We start from the raw sequence: 20,250 nt of genomic DNA on the forward strand, positions 1-20,250 counted from the left end.
TTGAAAATAACTGTAGAATTAGTTATATTACATTTTATTATAAATTTGTTGAATAAATATTTTTTTATTAATAAATATGTTATTATATTTTTCTTTAGAGAAGCCCTAAGAAGCCAATACTTTATAATATAAGCCACATACTATTTTTGTCTTGCGAAGGTATCATAAGAAATTGAAAAATAACCAAAGAGTTTGTATGAAACTTCATGTTTGAAAAAAATTCAATAACAAATTTCAACTGACATAAGCCATAGAACTGAACAAAATTTTATAACGCTTGAAGGACTTTTTAACTTCATGTTATCCCTATCTGAACTTCTTATCCCTATTTTCCTACTGATTTGGCCATGGGAATTGTTAGTAGTGCAGATACGCGACGAATTAGTTTCGACAATGATCTAGCAGAGACTCCAGCTTTAATCATTCAAAATTCTATAGGTGATGACGTTGATGATGTCCTACGTATAGAATCTATCGTAAGTAAAAATTGTTAATATTATATCAACATATTTACATAAGATTAAATATCAATAGCTAGGCATACATCGACTGAACTTAAGTATCATCGGTCACACTCACAGAATTGCCAGGCTTACCTCCACTATCACCACCACGTCCACCATCCACCTATGATCCATCGTACCGTAGTGTGGTTGCAGAGGACCTGTCGCGAAAACCGAAATTTGGTTATCATGCCTCTCTATCACTATTGCATATTCAAGTGATAGGATTAGAGAGCTGTGACAAAGAGGCAGATAACGAAATTTATGAATTTAAATTTCTGGGTAGACCATCAGCTCCTTGTTTCGTGAACAGTTACTGGAGCTGCCCAAAGTTATATTACTTATATTGTACTAAGTAATAAATAATGTCATTGACTTTTTACAGGAGAATGATAAGGATCTCAATTTTAAAGACGAAATAAAATGTGTACAAGAAGCAGGGGATAACGATTACTGGAATCAGAGACTGGAAGCACTCAAAAAAGAGCATCAATTAATTAACAAAATTGTTGAATCAGAATATGAAAAAACGGTGGAACACGCTAAAAAATACTACGAACCACGTACTACTTTAACGATCGAGAAAATAAAGAAAATAAAACCTTGCTTGGACTGTCGGCTAAAAGTAACTATTAGCCCCCATTCGCACGACAGCTTTTTCAACGCGCGTTAAAAAAGCGCTTGAATCTGTCCGCACTCTAAATTCGATTTAACGACCAAGGCTTAAAGTCGAAAATCCAACAACGCTTGAGAAAAAGCGCCACCGCTGTCGTGTGAATAAATACACATGTATCCATTTGTGTCATTCAAGCGCTTTTTTAACGCGCGTTGTAAAAGCGCCCGTGGGAATGAGGGCTAACTGTATTATATTTATCTAGCTAGAGTTACTTGGAGAATCAATCCATTCGGTATATCATGGCCTCTACAAAACAAACCTCACCGATAATCGCAAGAGATTTGTGATACATTTCGGTATTTGATCGATCGATTGAATTCGTTGCTCCTACTTAACCGGCAACTATCTAAAATCGCATGCATTTATTGTGATGTCTGTAGAAGCCTTTAATGGCCCAGCGTGGGCCAGTCTGGGGGACGCATTTATGCGTTAGAGGGAGCAAGTGATATTGCTATCTCATTCTACCCCATGGCTGCGTCCCTTGGACTGGTCGGCGCTGGCCCATTGTGTATGGGCCTTTAGACATATTATCATGATCATTTCGCCGATAATTACTATCACTAAGTAAAGATAGAGTAGGTATACTTGGTCAAGCAGATCTTGTCAGTAGAAAAAGGCGGCAAATTTGAAAAATATAGGCGCGAAGGGGTATCGTCTCATAGAAAATTTGAATTTCGCGCCTTTTTCTACTGACAAGATTTGCTTGACCATCTATAGTAGGTACTTATACAAAATTTCTTGATGATGTTTTTTTTTATATAAATGGAACCAGAAACTGAACTGGAGTTGGAAATTCCAGGTCATAAAACTATACTCTGGAAAATCCCAATTTGGCAATAGATAAAGGCACGAAATTCAAATCGTCTATAGAGGGACTACTCTTTCGCGCTTACATTTTTTTAATTTGCCGCCTTTTAATATCCGGTATCCAGTATCCGGCCAAACAACTATCCGTTGGATCTCTTGTATTAATGTTATAAAGACTAGGATAAATAAAAAGTTTTGCGTGACTTTGCAGATCATGCAATGTTATGAAGAGAATCCACACCAGCCACTTGTATGTTCAGAAGTTGTTCAAGCTTTTACACAGTGTGTAGCTTCATGCCGCTCACCTGGGAACTAAACTATGAAGCTTTTGTCATCTAAAAATAAATTTTGTGACAATTTCTCTCAGAGTTACCTAAATAAATTTAAATAAATTAAATTTATTCCATGTATGATCCTTTTATCAGAAACCTTTTATTTGTCCAGTCACTATAATTTTATTTTACAAACTAAATTTTTGGTCAAGTATGAATATTTGTTATAAAGTGTGTCAAAGGAATGTCTAATTTCAAACATAGATAGAGAGAATCATACTATCTTTGTCTTACACTAGTACTAGCACCCAAAAGAAAAGGATGGGTATAGTTTTGTTTGTTCCTATTTACTGACAAATTGGTTTGACCAGCTATAGTTGGTCAAACCAATTTGTCAGTCAGTAAGAACTAGGAAAACTATACTTATCCTTTTCTTTTGGGTGCTAGTACTAGTGTATTGTATTGAAATGAGACAGTCCTTTGACAAACTATAGTTATGTATTCTACAGCCCGCTCCAACTCGCGTTCGCGGCTTCGCGCCGTGATTCGCGCACGAGTGTGGCGGGCTGGCGGGGGCTTACGACTCTTCTCTTTCCGCACAGTCTCTATCCATTTTTGATCCATTTTGTCACAAGAATAAAATTCATCGTCTTATTAAATGTCTTAAACGGTGCTTTCTTTTTTACGCTCATAGAAGGTAGGATCGCATAGAAGTGGTATACGCGTGCCTCCGTGAAGGACAAAACATACGCAAATGCGACACTGTGATTGGTCGAATTCATTTGTTGCCCACCATTCTCCATACTAATAAAAAGGTGGGGAACAAACAAAAAGTGAGACTGTGACAAGGCCAAGCAATAATACCGCTTTCTCTGCTACTCGTACTGAAAGATGCATAAGACTATCCCGTTCTGTCAGTTACCCCCACCACTCATGCCAGATCCAGGTATATCCTAGATTCATGTTTACGCTAATCTGTCGTAACTGTCAGTGTCAAACTCTCAAACTGAATTACAATCATGCGGTTGGTTTCAAAATTTTATCAATAAAAATTAAATATAATTCTTAAACCTGATGATTTGATGTTAAAATAATTTTAAAATGGCTTCTAACGATTCGAAATTTGAAGAGCAGTCAGCGGGTCACACTATATTGGAAAAGATAAATGCCATTAGTGATAATGTTATTACTAAGGTGGGTACTTGTTTTTATTTTTAAGAAGCCTTATTTCAAGTTATTTCTGTTCATAATTTATGGCATTGTCATTGAATCAATATTTATTATAAAGAAAAATATCGGTTTAACCTCTGGCAGTATAATAAATTCCGTAACATAAAACAATCTCAGAAAATACCACGCAGTTTAATCTTCATTGTATACATTGCGTTGTTTTTACAGGCTCCGGATATAAATGATTTCACTATTGTGAAGCCTATTAGTCGAGGCGCATTTGGTAAGGTGTTTCTGGCCCACAAGAAAAACAACAAAGAACTTATGTATGCCATCAAAGTTATGAAGAAGTCTGATATGATAAACAAAAACATGGTAACTCAAGTGGTTACAGAAAGGAATGCTCTGGCTTTATCAAGGAGTCCATTTTGTGTGCATTTGTTTTATTCATTGCAGTCTGTGTCTTCTGTGTATCTGGTGAGTTAACTTTGATTTGTTATTTGTGTTTAAATTTAAAAGTGCTATTTAATTGCACGCTTAACCTTTTGAACGCCGCGCGTATCATGCGCGACGCGTCGTTGTGAACCTTGCTGGAATGCACGAAGGATGATATTGGGCTGTAGCCACGCGCATCAGTTAATGTCTTTGGTGGTCAAAAGGTTAAAGAGTAATTTTGGTGCCAAGTTTATTATTACCAGTTAATTTGCTTGCTTCCTGATGAACTTGTTTATGTCCATTTCACCTTAACATTTTTTCCAAACCATACACTACTGCTCATTAGCACTTTTGTAGTTGTGTGCTAAATATGCTTTAGTTCACCTAATCCCAACAATTGCCACAGACTTATCAACACATATGAGTTTTTCTTCACAATGTTTTCCTGCACCAAAAATTTACTGTTAAATTTACTATCATTTGATACATTCATATGTATCTTGTGCATTTAATTCTGTTACCTTTTGTTACAATACAGGTTTCTTCAAATTCTAGCCCATTTAGACAAGTGGGTGTTAGGTTTACTGAGTAAATAACCAAATCAATGCCAATTTGGAATTGGACCTTCTTTTGGGTGTTTGTTTTTCTGGTGACTCTCCAAAGCTTTATTAGTGTTGGTAATCTAGTTAGAAAGAAAGTTAAAAATTACACGTCAGGTATACGAGGGTTGCACTGAAAATGTCGGGAATAGAGAAAACTGTCGCATCTAGACGGTCAATCTTTATTTTAATACATACTTAAACTCAAACTGACCACGCATATAAATTTTCTTTTGAAAGTAATCATTCTGTAATGCACACGGCTCATAATCCCAAAGTCCTTTTTGTATGGCGATTTTGGGGCCTTAGTGGTTTTGTATGAAATTCGTGGAGTAGCCAACGGAATTGAAGTTTTTTTACATATATATATATATATAAAAGATTTTTTTACTGTTGTCATATGAATATTTAGGAATGTCGAAATCTGCCGATATGCAACTTTTTTGGCAGTCTTTTTAATTAACAGCACAAATGCGATTTTAATTTTTGACGTCGCTTTGGAATGACATGCTTCTTTAAGATCACCCATGGGATAAAATGAAAGTGACTTTCATATTTAATTTTAACTGCAAACGAGCGTACGATGAACTCTAGTTCATAAAAAAATAACAGAAGCCCATTGTAACTTTTATTTGTTCGCTGAGGGCATATTGAAAACCGTTTAAAAATATGATCCGAAAAATCACTTGGCCAAAAATTCAAATAATGTTCGACATACAATTTTCAAATTGCCAGTAATTCTTAAATACAAATGACAACCAAATGGAATATACCTTAAAAGTTTTATAAAGAGTTACATTTTTATAAATTATATGCCTGTTTCTATTATGTTATTTCTAAGTGTCCCATTCCCGAATATTTCAGTGCGACCCTCGTATTTAATTCCAAAAAACCTAATTAATTCAAGCTGAGGTCCAAACCTGTTTTTGCATTTAATCCCATTATATTTTCCAAATATCTTTTCCAAATATAATATGTTCAATTGGTCTTCTATTCATCTTAACAATTAAAACATTTCAGGTCATGGAATACATGGTAGGCGGTGATCTGAAGTCACTTCTAGGAATGTATGGGTTTCTGGAGGAATCCATGGCTGTGTTCTATATAGCAGAAGTGACTTTGGCTTTAGATTACTTGCACAAACACAATATCATTCACAGAGATCTGAAACCAGACAACATGCTGATTGCTAAGAGTGGTCATGTTAAGTTGACAGACTTTGGGCTGTCTAGGATTGAGATCCATAGAGGTAAGATAATAATTACATAGTCAGCCTAAGAAGTTATAACCCTCCTAGGCAGGGCCGTCTTAAACTATGCTGGGATCCTTGGGCACATAAGAATTTATTTAATCGTATGGCATAGTATGATAAACAGAAAACAAACAGTTATAAATGCAGATTAAGTCCAATCAGCCACTTGGTGGCCTCGTCGTTAAGGACGATCAGGTCTTCAGGAGGTCCGTTGGCATAGCGCGTTATGGGGCATTAGTTGATAGCCGGGTATTTGGCCTCTATTCTCCATATCCTGATCGTCCTTTGCATGCGTTTCCTGTATGTTCAGGACGTCAATTTTGTAATCGGCCAGAAGTCTGGACATGTAGTTGCACTTTGGTCTACTGATCCCTTCGACATTTATTTGGCAAATTCGGACGGAGGGTCCTAAATCTCTGGTCTTGGTGTTCATGCTTACTTAATTTATAATGTGATTTTACGTGATAGCAGTGGACGAAATCGTATCTGTTTATTGCTGCGAGGCTCTCGTTAGAAGTGCAGTGCAGCAGCCAAAGTTGATTACTCTTTAGCACCACCCAGGGGACACGTGCAGGGTATCTAAGGTAATCTTCCTGCGGACGCGAGTAATCGTTGTCCCCCTTAAGTCCCCATAATGTGTCCCACATAAGAATTTGGGGCCCTTTTGGAAAATAATGAAAGCTAATTAAACTAACATTTTTCTACTATGATCTTCTTTTTATTATGGGTAATCAAATCCCTGAGGATGGGGGCCCTGTTCACGGGCCCCGTGTGCCCTTATGGTAAAGACGGTACTGCTCTTAGGGGCCACTAAAAGAAGCCATTATGGGAGGGTTGGTAGTAAAAAAAAGAAATGGAAGAGAACAGAATAAAAAAAATTGCTAAAGTTAATGATTTTTTTCGGCTTATTTATTCGTTTTAGTGATGTTTAGAGGCCTTTAATTCTATTTTTTCCAGATTTGGAGATCTCCGACTTTGTAAACAGAACTCCGAGCCTTAACTTGCGAACCCCTGGGCAGCTGCAGTCTCTGACGTCTCACCTGTCGTTTGGCTCGGGAGGAGACAGGGACAGTACATACAACTCGGTCACGTCCGTGGAACCCTGTGAGAACCTCATTGATGACCTAAAAGAGACGTGTACGACACAACTCTATTATTAGGCTTATTCATATATGTTGACTTTAATGCAAAAGCTAGCTTTATCACTGTAAAGTGTAAATACTACTTATGTGTTTAGTGAATACCACGTGAAAATGGATCATCTGAAAGTTACAGAAATCATAAGTATAAGAGTCCGAGAAAAATGATACAAGTCCTAAAGCTGGTTACTTAGCCTTTTTTCCATTGCAGGTAAATCAAAGGGACTGTTTGGTGAAATAGGGGACATCAAAACCGGGATGCTGGACCACTCTCAGCTCTCAGGCATACACCCTTTTATGAGTGCTGAGAGTATTAATTTGGATGACGTGATTGTATGTTTTTTATTATTGCTGTGAATGACTTTTAATTTTACTTTAATACCAATACTGTCATAGACCAATACTATCAATTGACCATCAGTCTAGCTTACATCTTTCACACTAAAAGAAAACGGCCTCGCAAATGGGACTTCGCCCACGGCTAGTTAACGCTACGCCACTGAGGATCCGTTTTGGCTAATTATAATGGATTAAGTAGCTGTTAAGGCTGAGTGTACTTACAATACTCGACCTACGAATCATAACCAATGATATAGTGTAAGAGTAGTTGCTTGTGACTTGTGACTAATACATTTTTATTCAAAAATCGTTTTTCAGTCTCAAGACTCAGGTTCCGAATCATTAAGCTCCTACCACACTTGCGAGAGCTCAAAAACTGATTCGTCCAGAGACAACAAGTCAACTGATATAAGCAGCAACACTGCATCCTCAATGGAAGAGTCAATTGTTTCTGCCGACTCTCAACATGATCAGTCAACATCACCACTGTGTAGAGGACATTCTTTGAAAAGGATACCTAGGTAAGTCTTTGAAATACCTATAGTTATGTTATATTATATTTCATGGCACATTTTCTTACTTGCTCATTAAAAATGAAAAGTTATCATGCCTCAGACAGTTTCGACGCAGCGTCAAAGTTCCACTAAATCCTTTTTTAGGGTTCCGTACCTCAAAAGGAAAAAACGGAACCCTTATAGGATCACTCGTGCGTCTGTCTGTCTGTCTGTCTGTCTGTCCGTCTGTCACAGCCCATTTTCTCCAAAAGTACTGGACCAATTAAGTTGAAATTTGGTACACACGTGTAAATTCGTGACCCAAAGACGGACATCTTACGTAAACAAATGAATTTTAAACACGGAGGCCACTTTTGGGGGGTAAATGAGAAAATTAAAAATAATGTTTTTTAAACTATATCATGTTACATATCAAATGAAAGAGCTCATTTTGAGAAGCTCAAATATATATTTTTTGTAATTTTAAAATAAATAGTTTAGAAATTATTTAAGAAAATAGCCAAAAAATGACCATTCCCCCCCCTTTATCTCCGAATCTACTGGGTCTAAAATTTTGAAAATTTATACAAAATACTTCTTTACCTATAGATAGATGACAGGAAAACCTATTAGAAATATGCAGTCAAGCGTGAGTCGGACTAATTACTTAGTTTTTGATCCGACCCCCTACGGGTTTATTAAAGGCAATTCAATCGCGTTTCACATACAAGGTGGTCCAAACCTTGACGTACAAATTTTTTTTTAAATTCGTCACGTCGTGGGCTATCAGAATATACCCCATGTATGTTAGCCGATATTTAGCAGTTTACGAGTTATGAATTTTTTAACTTTTGTTAAGAAATTCCGGGGTGAAGCTTTGCTTTGCTTTTATGCCTACTAGGTAATTATTGTTGGTGGTATTTGCACTGATAACACGAAATAGCGATGGGGAAGTGACCCCATAAAATAACAGTAGGTATTGGAGCAGGTAAAAAATAACCCTTTGTAGATAACAACCCGTCGCGACGCGGGTCCAGTTAAGATAATGAATAAGTTAAGCAAAATGATGCTTGGTCAATCACACGGCACAATATTAATTTCTCGTGGTAATTTCTGTTTGATTAACGTTAGGAATAACAAGAGGATTTTATTTAATGAATTACTAATTTGGAAACTTTCCACCTCAGTTCCTTTGACCGGCGACTCTGTCAAATTAGACTATTAAGTATCACTATTTTACCTTTTTAAAAACTTAGGGTCTAGCAGTTTCTACAATAACCATAAGTCCTTGAAATTGCTTGTATTTTTTATTTATTTAGGTAAGCGCAAAGTCTAAGCTTGACATGCTTGAACGTAAAATTTTGTCGTTTCCTTTTTTTTCCAACTCACAACAGCCAAGTGAAGTTGCTGATTTTTTTAGCAACTGCGCCGTTTGTCAAGGATTATGTTACAAAAAGAAACATTCAAAAAACTTCAAGTTTTTTTTAAATAAATTAATTGCTTCATCCCGGAATTTCTTAACAAAAGTTAAGAGTCCTTACTCCTACAGACGAGCGTATTTTGCAAAATGCTTCCTTTTTCATTTAAGATTACGACGTAACTATTAGTATTTATTCAAAAACTGATAACGTACTTAAATAATCATTTCTTAAACTAGGGGCTGAAAACGTTCAAATTTTCATTTTCTCTTTTTGAACCTAAAATAAATGAGTTTTCTTAGGAGTCTTTTTCAAATTTTGCAGTGAGAAGGGTCGTTTCGGTTCTCAATTTTGCAGTAAACAAGAATCATTTGGTACATGAATGATTACAATTCAACTCACCATATCTTGTACGAGGGGCTGACATGCTTGAAAATCGAAGATTCATTTTAAAAAATTGATAAAAAACCTTCCGAGTTTTCTTCATTTTTTTGGTGAAAACAGGGTTACATTACATTTTTTTATCGCAAATTGGACTTATATTTTGCCCCAAAAATAATATTTTATCAAATTGTAACTTTATGTCTACTCATAAAAAAAAATCATAACTATAGGACCTACCTAGCCGTAAATCTATATTTTTTTAAAGACGTATAAATCACGCTGCACCGACACCGCGCGCTCAGTCTCCGCCGAGTGCGCTTAGGGGACGGACTTGTGCTCGACCGTCAGGCGTTCGTTGCTTTCGTAACCATCGAGAGAGTTCCGAGAAGTGCTGTATACTATGATTAGAAAATCTTGATCCAAGGGTGTACATTTTTTACACCATATTTAATTTTAACAACCGACTCTCGCTTATGTGATAGATTTTCAGTGTTACTTGAATTCTGGTTAGGGTTTGCATTTTTATTATACCCGGACGACCTGGATGATGTCCAGGTTCTCATGATGGAGTCAGGAATGGTCACCGAACTCCTAATCTACTCATCATAACTCCATCGTGTTTGGGCTCAATAGATTTTCCTTGACGAACACCATCGATCTAGATGAGGTCCAGGTTCTCATGATGGAGTCAGGAGTTGGTCACCAGAACTCCTAATCTACTCATTAACACTCCATCGTGTTTGGGTTCAAATGATTTGCCCTGACGAGCACCATCTATCTAGATAAGGTCCAGGGTCATGAGACCCTTCTGGTGACCAACTTCTGACTCCATCATGAGATGGTCACCAGAAGTCCTAATTTACTCATCATAAGTCCATCGTGTTTGGGCTCAATCGATTTGCCTCGACGAGCACCATCTATCTAGATGAGGTCCAGGGTCATGAGACCCTTCTGGTGACCAACTCCTGACTCCATCATGAGATGGTCACCAGATGTTCTAATCTACTCATAATAACTCCATCGTGTTTGGGCTCAATAGATTTGCCCCGACGAGCACCATCGATCTAGATGAAGTCCAGGTTCTCATGATGGAGTCAGTAATGGTCACCGAACTCCTAATCTACTCATCATAACTCCATCCTGTTTGGGCTCAATAGATTTTCCTTGACGAACACCATCGATCTAGATGAGGTCCAGGTTCTCATGATGGAGTCAGGAGTTGGTCACCAGAACTCCTAATCTACTCATTATCACTCCATCGTGTTTGGGCTCAATCGATTTGCCTCGACGAGCACCATCTATCTAGATGAGGTCCAGGGTCATGAGACCCTTCTGGTGACCAGCTCCTGACTCCATCATGAGATGGTCACCAGATGTTCTAATCTACTCATCATAACTCCATCGTGTTTGGGCTCAATAGATTTGCCCCGACGAGCACCATTGATCTAGATGAAGTCCAGGTTCTCATGATGGAGTCAGGAGTTGGTCACCAGAAATCCTAATCTACTCATTATCACTCTATCGTGATTGGGCTCATTAGATTTGCCCTGACGAGCACCATCTATCTAGAATCTAGATGAAGTCCAGGTTTTCATGATGGAGTCAGGAGTTGGTCACCAGAACTCCTAATCTACTCATCATAACTCCATCGTGTTTGGGCTCAATAGATTTTCCTTGACGAGCACTATCGATCTAGATGCGGTTGATAGATTATTAATATTATTATCCAGAGTCATGAGACTCTTCTGGTGACCAACTCCTGACTCCATTACGAGATGGGGTCAGGAGTTGGTCCCCAGAAGTCCTAATCTATTCATCATAACTCCATCGTGTTTGGGATCAATAGATTTGCCCCGACAAGCACCATCGATCTAGAATCTAGATGAAGTCCAGGTTTTCATGATGGAGTCAGGAGTTGGTCACCAGAACTCCTAATCTACTCATCATAACTCCATCGTGTTTGGGCTCAATAGATTTTCCTTGACGAGCACTATCGATCTAGATGCGGTTGATAGATTATTAATATTATTTTATTTTACATACATACTTACAAATAAAGCTTCATTTGCTTCCCACAAGGATCAAGTAAACCTTATAAATCAACTTCGTTCTAAATAAAAACCGGCCAAGTGCGAGTCGGACTCGCACACGAAGGGTTCCGTACCATTATCTATAAAAACGGTCACCCATCCAAGTACTGACCCCGCCCGAGCCCGACGTTGCTTAACTTCTATCAAAAATCACGTTTACAACAGTATGGGAGCCCCACTTAAATCTTTATTTTATTCTGTTTTAGTATTTGTTGTTATAGCGGCAACAGAAATACATCATCTGTGAAAATTTCAACTGTCTAGCTATCTCGATTCGTGAGATACAGCCTGGTGATTGACGGACGGACGGACGGACGGACAGCGGAGTCTTAGTAATAGGGTCCCGTTTTACCCTTTGGGTACGGAACCCTAAAAACGGAGATACTTCTGTTTTAGACATAAAATCGAACTTCAGAGAGTTCAGTAGTTGTTACTTGCAGGTACTCTCGAATTTATTGTCATTATACAGGGTGGCCATAAAATAAGTGCTTTTCCGCTGCTGGCAAGAAAATGGTTGCTGGAAAAAAAATTACCCTCCCATAGAAAATGGACTAGACAAAATGTATGAAACAGCCAAATTTTTTTTTCGCGATTTCGGGGTTGGTCCCATCGCGGTTCGCGGTTGCTTAGTTCAGTATAATCCCTAAACCTCCCTGGCAACGGGAATGCACTTATTTTTGGCCACCCTGTATATATTATTATTTAATATAACCTTATCTTTAAAACATTTAATTATTCAACTTCCTTGGTGAACTGACTTGAATAAGTTACTTGACTTCGTGGATGAACTTGTCACAATAATTCCATGACATACAGAGGTAAACAATCATTATTTTTTACTCGTCGTTGGTTATATATTATCTCATCACATATACTCTATTGACTACTACCATGCTTATAAAATAAAATACAGAGTGCCAATATAACGTTAAAATAAATTTACTTGCAAATTAAATTGAAAAGTATCAAAATTATTCTTGTCTGCGTTGAAACGCGCTTAGCTTTGCCGGCGCTCGCGTACCGAGCGCTAACGCCATCTATCGAGTGTTATTTCGCAAAATCGGTGAACGCTCTAAGGAATAAGGGCTCTTAAAACTTTAAAAAATCATAACTCGAAAACTACGAAAAACGAGTCCGACTCGCACTTGGCCGGTTTTTTTTTTAATTGATGTTGGATAATGCTCCAGCAACTGTTAAATTTAAATTTCAAACTCAAGTTTTATTATAAAAATCTATAATTATGGTTCCAGAATTATAAAAATGTATAATTATAGTTTCAGATTTATAAAAATGTATTATTATAGTTTCAGAATTATTAAAATGTATTATTATAGTTTCAGAACTATTAAAATGTATAATTATAGTTTCAGAATTATAAAGATGTATAATTATAGTTTCAGAGCAAAGAAAAGGAAAAGAATCTTGGATGTTGATGGCGATACGCCTACGGGTGTGACGAGCCTCGCGGAGTCTAAGGAGAACCACAGTGGGCTCACACAGGAAATCATGGCGCTGGAGGTTAGCCAGAACACGCCTAAGCGGATGTCCATACATCCCACTCCAGAAAGGCGTAAGAACCCAATCAAAGGGGTTTTAAAAAAGAGGTACTTATGGGTAGTACATTTTTTTAACAAAGTATGCTGCCATCTTTTAGCTAATGGCGTTATTCATGTTTATCCAGGTTTATTCATGATAAACATTCGACTTTAATGTTTCAATTCAAAATATTTATTCAATAGTTTAAAATATAAATTAAAATTACAATAAATAAAGCTAAAATAGAGTTTTACGTCAGTGACTTTTCATCAAAAAAAATGTATCTCTAAAGGTCTCTGCCCACTACACTATCATACCATGACCGTGCTGTGAACGTATCAGGCACGGAATGTGACGCGATACGGACTACTATGCCCACTACACCGTGCTCACATTGTTTCATATCCGTACATAACGGGTTTAGTGCCCGTAGTAATCGCGTATCATCCCCATACCATCCGCCTATAATCCCCGTAGCATCCGCGTTTCATCCTCTTAGTACCCGCGTTTTATTCGCGAGAACAAGACTCGTCAAAAAGAGCGAGCTAATAGTTATCAGACTGGCAAGAGCGAGCAAGAAATGTGGCAACGCATTTATAACGGTCTTAGAACGGTCACTATAAGCGCTTATAACCCGTATGCTCACCGTTTCGCCGCCTGCACGCACCGTTCTGGCAACGTTGCGTGCCGTGCACGGAGCGTTTCTGCACCGGCAAAATATCGTCGCCGACAAATTTAGACGGTCCGTGCATGGCACGCGACGGGTATGGTCGGTGACGGAACGGGCTAGTGGGCATAGTCTCATATACAAAGAATATTTTTTTGCCTGACACGTTCCTACTATGGTCATGGTATGATACGGTGTAGTGGGCAGAGACCTTAAAAGGGTAAACTATATATACAATCGCCTGCGCTCGCGGTGTTCCAGTTAAGAAAAAATTGCCTTAATCCTTACTACCTGCTACTTACAAGGCATTCAAATGAGTATCGCCCTAAGGGTGTAACACCGCGAGCGCAGGCGATTGTACTTACTTAGATGTGTCAGCTCCCCATAGTCCCCATTTCTTATTGGTAATAACTAACATTTTAAATAATAATTTTCTAGTTTTTTTACACCATTTTCATTTCACAGATGGGTGTCTCAGAATGATAGCCATCATTTTAACGTTGGCGTCATATTTTCAACACCCGTATCGAATGCAAAATCACCAGATGGCAAGAAGAAACAAAAAGCTACCCGATTCAACTTACCCAAAGATGATCATCCAATGTCAGGGACTAAGGAAAAGGCTATCGTATTCAGTAAACATATTTCAACTAGCTTAGAAATATTTCCTACTAGGAGAATGAGTAAGGTATGTTACAGTAAATTTTAGATAGTAATTGTAAAATTTACGTTTTCTTAACTCTTTGAACGCCACGCCTATTATATACAACAAGCCATTGTAAACTTTATCGGAATACACGAAGGTTGATATTACAATGTAACCGAGCGCGTCAGTTAACGTATTTGGCAGTCATGAGCTTTTTTTAATCTACATATTTTGTCTTTAAGACTACGTTCGCGAATGAAAATCAAAATACGCAACTAGCGGGCATGCCCAGATAATTTCGGACTCTAAACTGCTTAAAACGAAACACTCTTTTTTGTTTTGCCGTAGTCTTCTAAAAAGTTTTATACCTCAAATCGAATTTAAACTGTTGTGATACATACTAACATTGAATAATTTTACGGTTTAGACTCACTTGTTTTAAGACACTCGCGCGACATGTTTCGGAGAGCCTAGGTCTCTTACGTCGAGTGACTTAAAACAAGTGAGTCTAAATCGTATAATTATTCAATGTTTTATACCTCATTAAATTTTAATGTATGTTTTAGGGTGAAGGAAGCCGGTCGCCCACAGAGTGCAAAACGCCTCTAGCAACAGCCCAGACGCCGTACAGAACACCAAAGAGCGTGAGGCGCGGGAACCAGGTCTCTGATCAAAGGATTCTAGGAACTCCGGATTATTTGGCACCTGAGCTTTTATTGAAGTAAGACATTTTCTTTCTCGACTTTTGTTTCTCCATTGCTGATATTACAATCGTGATTCCACCGTCTGACATTCATGTACAGTCAACTGTAAAAATATGGGTGTAGCCAACTTATTCAAAACTATGTCCCATAGTTCTTTAATTCGCTGTCATAAGAGCTATGGGACATATTTTTGAGATGATTTGTGAACCCATATTTTTACAGTTGACTGTACTACATGTGTCCACTTAAATAGTTGGGTTTAGTACGAAGCGTAAATGTCATGTTCTCATGTATCAGTTTTCGATTTAGAGTACATACAAGATTACAGACCTTCCAACACGGAAAGGAGCGAGCGTGAACTGTAGGGCGCAGTAGGCACCTTGCTTATGAGCGTGACAAGTTTAAGTTTTTGATTTCGGCTACAAGGTGGCAGACTCCACGCGCACGGCGGTCCCTATGATCGGCCCCTGTAGTAGTCTTCAGCTCTTATGGGTGATGCCGCACATGCCCAGCCTTTCATACATACCTACATCCCCTACATCTTATTACGGATTTTATCTAGTTCATCGACGTCGCACATCTTTATTACATCATCATCATCATATCACCCAGAGGACGTCCACATGCTGGACGTAGGCCTCCCCCAAAGAGTGCCACAATGACCGGTCTTGCGTCTTGCGCCACCCGCATCTAGCGGACTCCCGCGACCTTTACCAGGTCAGCAGTCCACTTTGTGGGGGGGTCTACCCACGCACTTTATTACAATATTTTTGGTAAAATCGCTCATATATCCTCTTTTTGATTAAACTATGTAATTTTTTTTTATAACTGAACCTAATTTGCAGACAGGGGCACGGGCCTCAAGTGGACTGGTGGGCGCTGGGCGTATGTCTGTACGAGTTCATGACCGGCGTGCCGCCGTTCAACGACGAAACGCCACAAGCTGTTTTCACAAACATTTTGTCCAGAAGTAAGTTCGTTTCATACTATTTCATATACGGCGGATTTTCCCCTAACTAATATGCATCGTATAGTCTGTGATGCTGATGTGTTCAGACAGGTTTAGCACCTTATGGCATTGGCGATTACATGTCTATACGTATACACGGCATATTGTAGTGTACGTCGCTTCTTCCCGAGGTGCAATACTGATAACAAGAAGGCAGCATAAGAAAAAGCCATAAAAGCAGTACTTACTAAAAAATAAATGTTAATTTTACCGTATTCCGGCTTGTGTATGTGTGCTTAATAAAGCTAATTTTGACCCCCAACAGAAAAAGTGGGGTGTTATGAGTTTAACATGTCAACTGACGAACTTGAGTGCGGTTTTTGTTAAATCGAAAGTGTTGTCTGTTGAGACGGTTTACAGATCGATTTTTTGTCGAAAGCGAAATTGAAGGTTCGGTTTTGACTCAGTTTCGACCGAAATAACCGAAAATGAAACTTTTATACATAGACCTGTTAAGGTGGTTCGCCTAGGTTACTCAAAACTTAACTCTCGCTAGATGGCACCACTTTTGCAAAATTTCAGGTTTTATTTTTTTGTGAAATGGTCATGGTATTTGTATACTTAAAAGTATGTTTCGCGCACTCTTTAAATAAATATTGAACTATTAAAATAAACATTGAATACTTCATTGTGCAAAAACCACCTTTTTAATTCGACGGAGTGTTGCTGTCACGCTTTTTCCTACTATTACTCACACATGCAAACAGTGTTTCCGTGATCCTTGTAGTAGACAATTTCACACAACGTAAGTATGTTGCAATAGCGTAACGGTATGTTCGTGGAAATACGTGCAAGAGGATTGGGGTTCAAGACTGGTGCGAGTAGGTAATTTCTTTTTGTTTATTTTAGTCTTTTTGTGTTATCTTACCTTTAAACGAGCAATTATTATATATATATATTTTTATTTATATATTTGGATGATATCAGAAACGGCTCTAATGATTTCAATGAAATTTGCTATAAGGGGTTGGATCTCTTAGCTAGGTCTGATCTGTGAGAAAACGCGCATTTTTGAGTTTTTATATGTTTTCTAAGCTTTGGTCGGTCTCCCAGATATTCAATCTCTTCTTCCTCGCGTGGGGTCCGCTTGGCATCTAATCCCAGAATTGGCATGGGCACTAGTTTTTACGAAAGCGACTGCCCTGACCTTCCAACCCAGAGAGTTAACTTATTGGGATTAGTCCAGTTTCCTCACATTGTTTTCTTTCACCGAAAAATAGGTATCGGTATATAAATAGGTTTCGGTAAATAGGTATCAAATGATATTTCGTACCAAATATCATTGGTACGAGCTGGGGTTAGAACCCGCGACCTCCGGATTGCAAGTCGCACGCGCTTTCCGCTAGGCCACCACCGCTCCCCCAGATATTCAGTATTAGTTGGTATTAGGGTATGTGCGGAAAGAGAAGAGTCGTAGAATGTATGGGCTCCCCTACATTTCAAGACTCTTCTCTTTCCGCACAGACTCTATCAATAAATTACTTTATCAACGTTTTCAAGAAAAAATATTCAATACCTGATTTTCACAGCTTTTAGGGTTCCGTACCCAAAGGGTAAAACGGGACCCTATTACTAAGACTCCGCTGTCCGTCCGTCCGTCCGTCTGTATGTCACCAGGCTGTATCTCACGAACCGTGATAGCTAGACAGTTGAAATTTTCACAGATGATGTATTTCTGTTGCCGCTATAACAACAAATACTAAAAACAGAATAAAATAAAGATTTAAGTGGGGCTCCCATACAACAAACGTGATTTTTGACCGAAGTTAAGCAACGTCGGGCGGGGTCAGTACTTGGATGGGTGACCCTTTTTTATAGATAATGGTACGGAACCCTTCGTTTGCGAGTCCGACTCGCACTTGGCCGGTTTTACGTAAAATAAAATGAAAACATTTATTTAAGTATTTTTTTTATTTTGAATTCAAGTACAAGTACATTTTTTTCATATTTGTTATCCGTAGTAGTCCCTGTACCTGAAAGAAATATAATATCATGAATCATGATAGGAAAAAATCTCTGATGTAATAGGAAGAAAGATGATGCAACAATATGGATTCTAATAATGTTATAATCGAGTTATAATTTACTTACCTGGTAGTAACTGTAATTGTGTTCTTCATTCATGGACAAAAAATCCATTATTTTCAACCACAGGAAATATTATACATTTCTTTTTTATTGCAGTGAGGATGTCCTGATTGTAAAAATCAAAGAGATTAGGTAGAGTACAATTTCTAATTATCTTTGTAAAAAATAAACAAATACGCGTAGTCATTCGCTTTTTGAAAATAAGAAAAATTAAATAAACATATAAAAAAAAACAATACGAAATTTAGGTGTAAAAAAATTACAAAAAGTTATATCCCAGCATACAATGCTGGGGATCGAACCGGGAACTTTCCGATTGAAAGCAAAAAAGCGACTGTTTGCAAAACACGCCATGATAGTTCTTAGCTAAGCTGACGAATTTCGGGTACTTATTCTCGCTTCAGTCAATTAAGTACCTGTCAACAAAATTGCACTAAACATGACGGCACTCCAAATTCGCGCCGTGGTCAGCCCGGCAACGTCGGAAATAGTATGGCAACGTCGCAAATGTATCTGTACACGACATTTGTGACACACACATACGTAAAATTGATGAAAATTTAACTATGATTATTGCATGATTTCTGTATGAAACATTGTTTTCCTATTAATTTCGCGCAAACGAATATTCGAAAGTAGATAAATGCGGAAATATTTATGTACTAATAGTGTGTAGTGACTTAATGCAATGCGATTGAATTTTGTATGAAAATCGAACCACCTTAATACTTTTTTTTATTTCTTTATTGCAGATCTTGAATGGCCGGAAGGCGAGGAAGCTCTATCAGAAGAGGCGATGGGTGCCGTAGAGGCGCTCCTCACCATGGAGCCCTCGGACCGGCCCGCGGCCTCCGCGGTCAAGAGCATGCCCCTGTTCAGAGCCGTGAACTGGGAGAACCAACTCAACGCCGAGCCACCCTTCGTGCCTACTCCCGATGATTTGCATGATACTGGATATTTTCAAGGTAAATCGAGTGTGGGTTTTTTATGTCAGCTAACAAAAAACTAAGTTTCAGATATTTCTCTTAGTTATCTGTACTTAAATTAATAAAATACAAAATATCTGTAAAAATATGGACTAAAAAGTAACGTATTGTTAGAAAACGGTTAATATACATATAATAAAACAATTGTTGTATTTACTGTGTTAAAATTGTAAACGAACAAGGGTCTGTCAAGGCTCAAAGCAAACTAAGGGTTACATTTTAGTGGCCTAATGCTTGTAAAGGAGCGATCGCCAATGTTAAACTTCGAATTATTTACAAACAAATTTACCCTATCGTATGTGTGGTGGTTTAAAATTATGGGTTCAAACCTCGGTCGTGCCGTATACCATATAATAAAAATCGTTCTAAAAAATACAAAATGATATTTCTTGTTTCAGCCCGCAATATCTTGCAGCAGTTACACGTGTCCAACTTCGATATGTAATTAGTGAGTGCAATGTGCAAGTGTAATTGGAACTTTGGTACCTGAAAAGTAAGGACTGGCAAACATTTATTATAGTAACAAAAGTTTTCAAGTAACAATGAATTACCGCTGCTATAGGTCTCACTTTTAATAGAGATCAGCTGTGATACTGTGTCAGGTAAGTTTATTTAATTACGATACGACCTTTGTCTTTTTACCATTGTAAAATATGCTCGTGATCGATATTCATGAAGGGCTACATGTACTATGCCCAAAAAACTTTCAATTTCAGTTTTCAGTCAATATTCGGTCACTTTAATAAATGGTGCAATGTACCTACGCAACACAATAAGAGTTTAAAAAAATATAGAAATGTGTCAAGTTGAACACATCTGTCTTAGAACAATTATGATTCTATATTTTAAAAATATTTTAAGGTAGCAATTCGTTTATATTATTTTATTATTAAGACTGATGTTTGAGCTGTGTAATTATGATAATTATTGTTTAATTGTAGAGTGAAGATTTCAATGCATTATTAGTAGTTTGTTATACAAATATAAATATTGTTAAACCTTATTTAATTAGGGTATTTTGAATAAAACGAATGTA

At 37.8% G+C, this 20,250-nt stretch overlaps 2 protein-coding genes across 3 annotated transcripts; both read left to right on the top strand.

Moving 5' to 3' along the window:
• Positions 1-238: 238 nt before the first annotated feature.
• LOC134789956 (MICOS complex subunit MIC19-like) lies at positions 239-2,339 on the top strand. Its single transcript, XM_063760687.1, has 3 exons — positions 239-476; positions 889-1,128; positions 2,198-2,339. Exons 1-3 carry the CDS (start codon positions 348-350, stop codon positions 2,300-2,302), a joined length of 474 nt encoding a protein of 157 aa, XP_063616757.1. The 5' UTR covers positions 239-347; the 3' UTR covers positions 2,303-2,339.
• A 934-nt stretch (positions 2,340-3,273) lies between these two features.
• Positions 3,274-19,899, top strand: LOC134789930 (serine/threonine-protein kinase greatwall). Of its 2 annotated transcripts, none has more exons than XM_063760654.1 (12): positions 3,274-3,452; positions 3,657-3,905; positions 5,483-5,711; positions 6,672-6,851; positions 7,065-7,186; positions 7,511-7,713; positions 12,973-13,182; positions 14,247-14,469; positions 14,994-15,148; positions 15,977-16,101; positions 18,981-19,193; positions 19,613-19,899. In XM_063760654.1, the coding sequence occupies exons 1-12, from the start codon at positions 3,360-3,362 to the stop codon at positions 19,657-19,659; spliced, it is 2,049 nt and encodes a 682-aa protein (XP_063616724.1). In that variant the 5' UTR covers positions 3,274-3,359; the 3' UTR covers positions 19,660-19,899. The 2 variants fall into 2 exon arrangements, with proteins under 2 accessions (XP_063616724.1, XP_063616725.1); XM_063760655.1 differs by having other exon boundaries at positions 6,672-6,818.
• Positions 19,900-20,250: the final 351 nt, after the last annotated feature.

The sequence above is a fragment of the Cydia splendana genome, chromosome 4 (genome assembly GCF_910591565.1).
Source record: "Cydia splendana chromosome 4, ilCydSple1.2, whole genome shotgun sequence".
In the NCBI taxonomy this organism is placed as follows: domain Eukaryota; kingdom Metazoa; phylum Arthropoda; class Insecta; order Lepidoptera; family Tortricidae; genus Cydia; species Cydia splendana.

What these genes read in the sequence shown, in the direction of transcription:
- LOC134789956 (XM_063760687.1), top strand. Translation starts at nt 348, where the DNA reads ATGGGAATTGTTAGTAGTGCAGATACGCGACGAATTAGTTTCGACAAT. An exon ending in TCCTACGTATAGAATCTATC is followed by an intron (nt 477 to 888) that starts GTAAGTAAAAAT and finishes GACTTTTTACAG; the next exon opens with GAGAATGATAAGGATCTCAA. An exon ending in GCTTGGACTGTCGGCTAAAA is followed by an intron (nt 1,129 to 2,197) that starts GTAACTATTAGC and finishes GTGACTTTGCAG; the next exon opens with ATCATGCAATGTTATGAAGA.
- LOC134789930 (XM_063760654.1), top strand. Translation starts at nt 3,360, where the DNA reads ATGGCTTCTAACGATTCGAAATTTGAAGAGCAGTCAGCGGGTCACACT. An exon ending in CACAAACATTTTGTCCAGAA is followed by an intron (nt 16,102 to 18,980) that starts GTAAGTTCGTTT and finishes TCTTTATTGCAG; the next exon opens with ATCTTGAATGGCCGGAAGGC. An exon ending in TGATACTGGATATTTTCAAG is followed by an intron (nt 19,194 to 19,612) that starts GTAAATCGAGTG and finishes TTCTTGTTTCAG; the next exon opens with CCCGCAATATCTTGCAGCAG.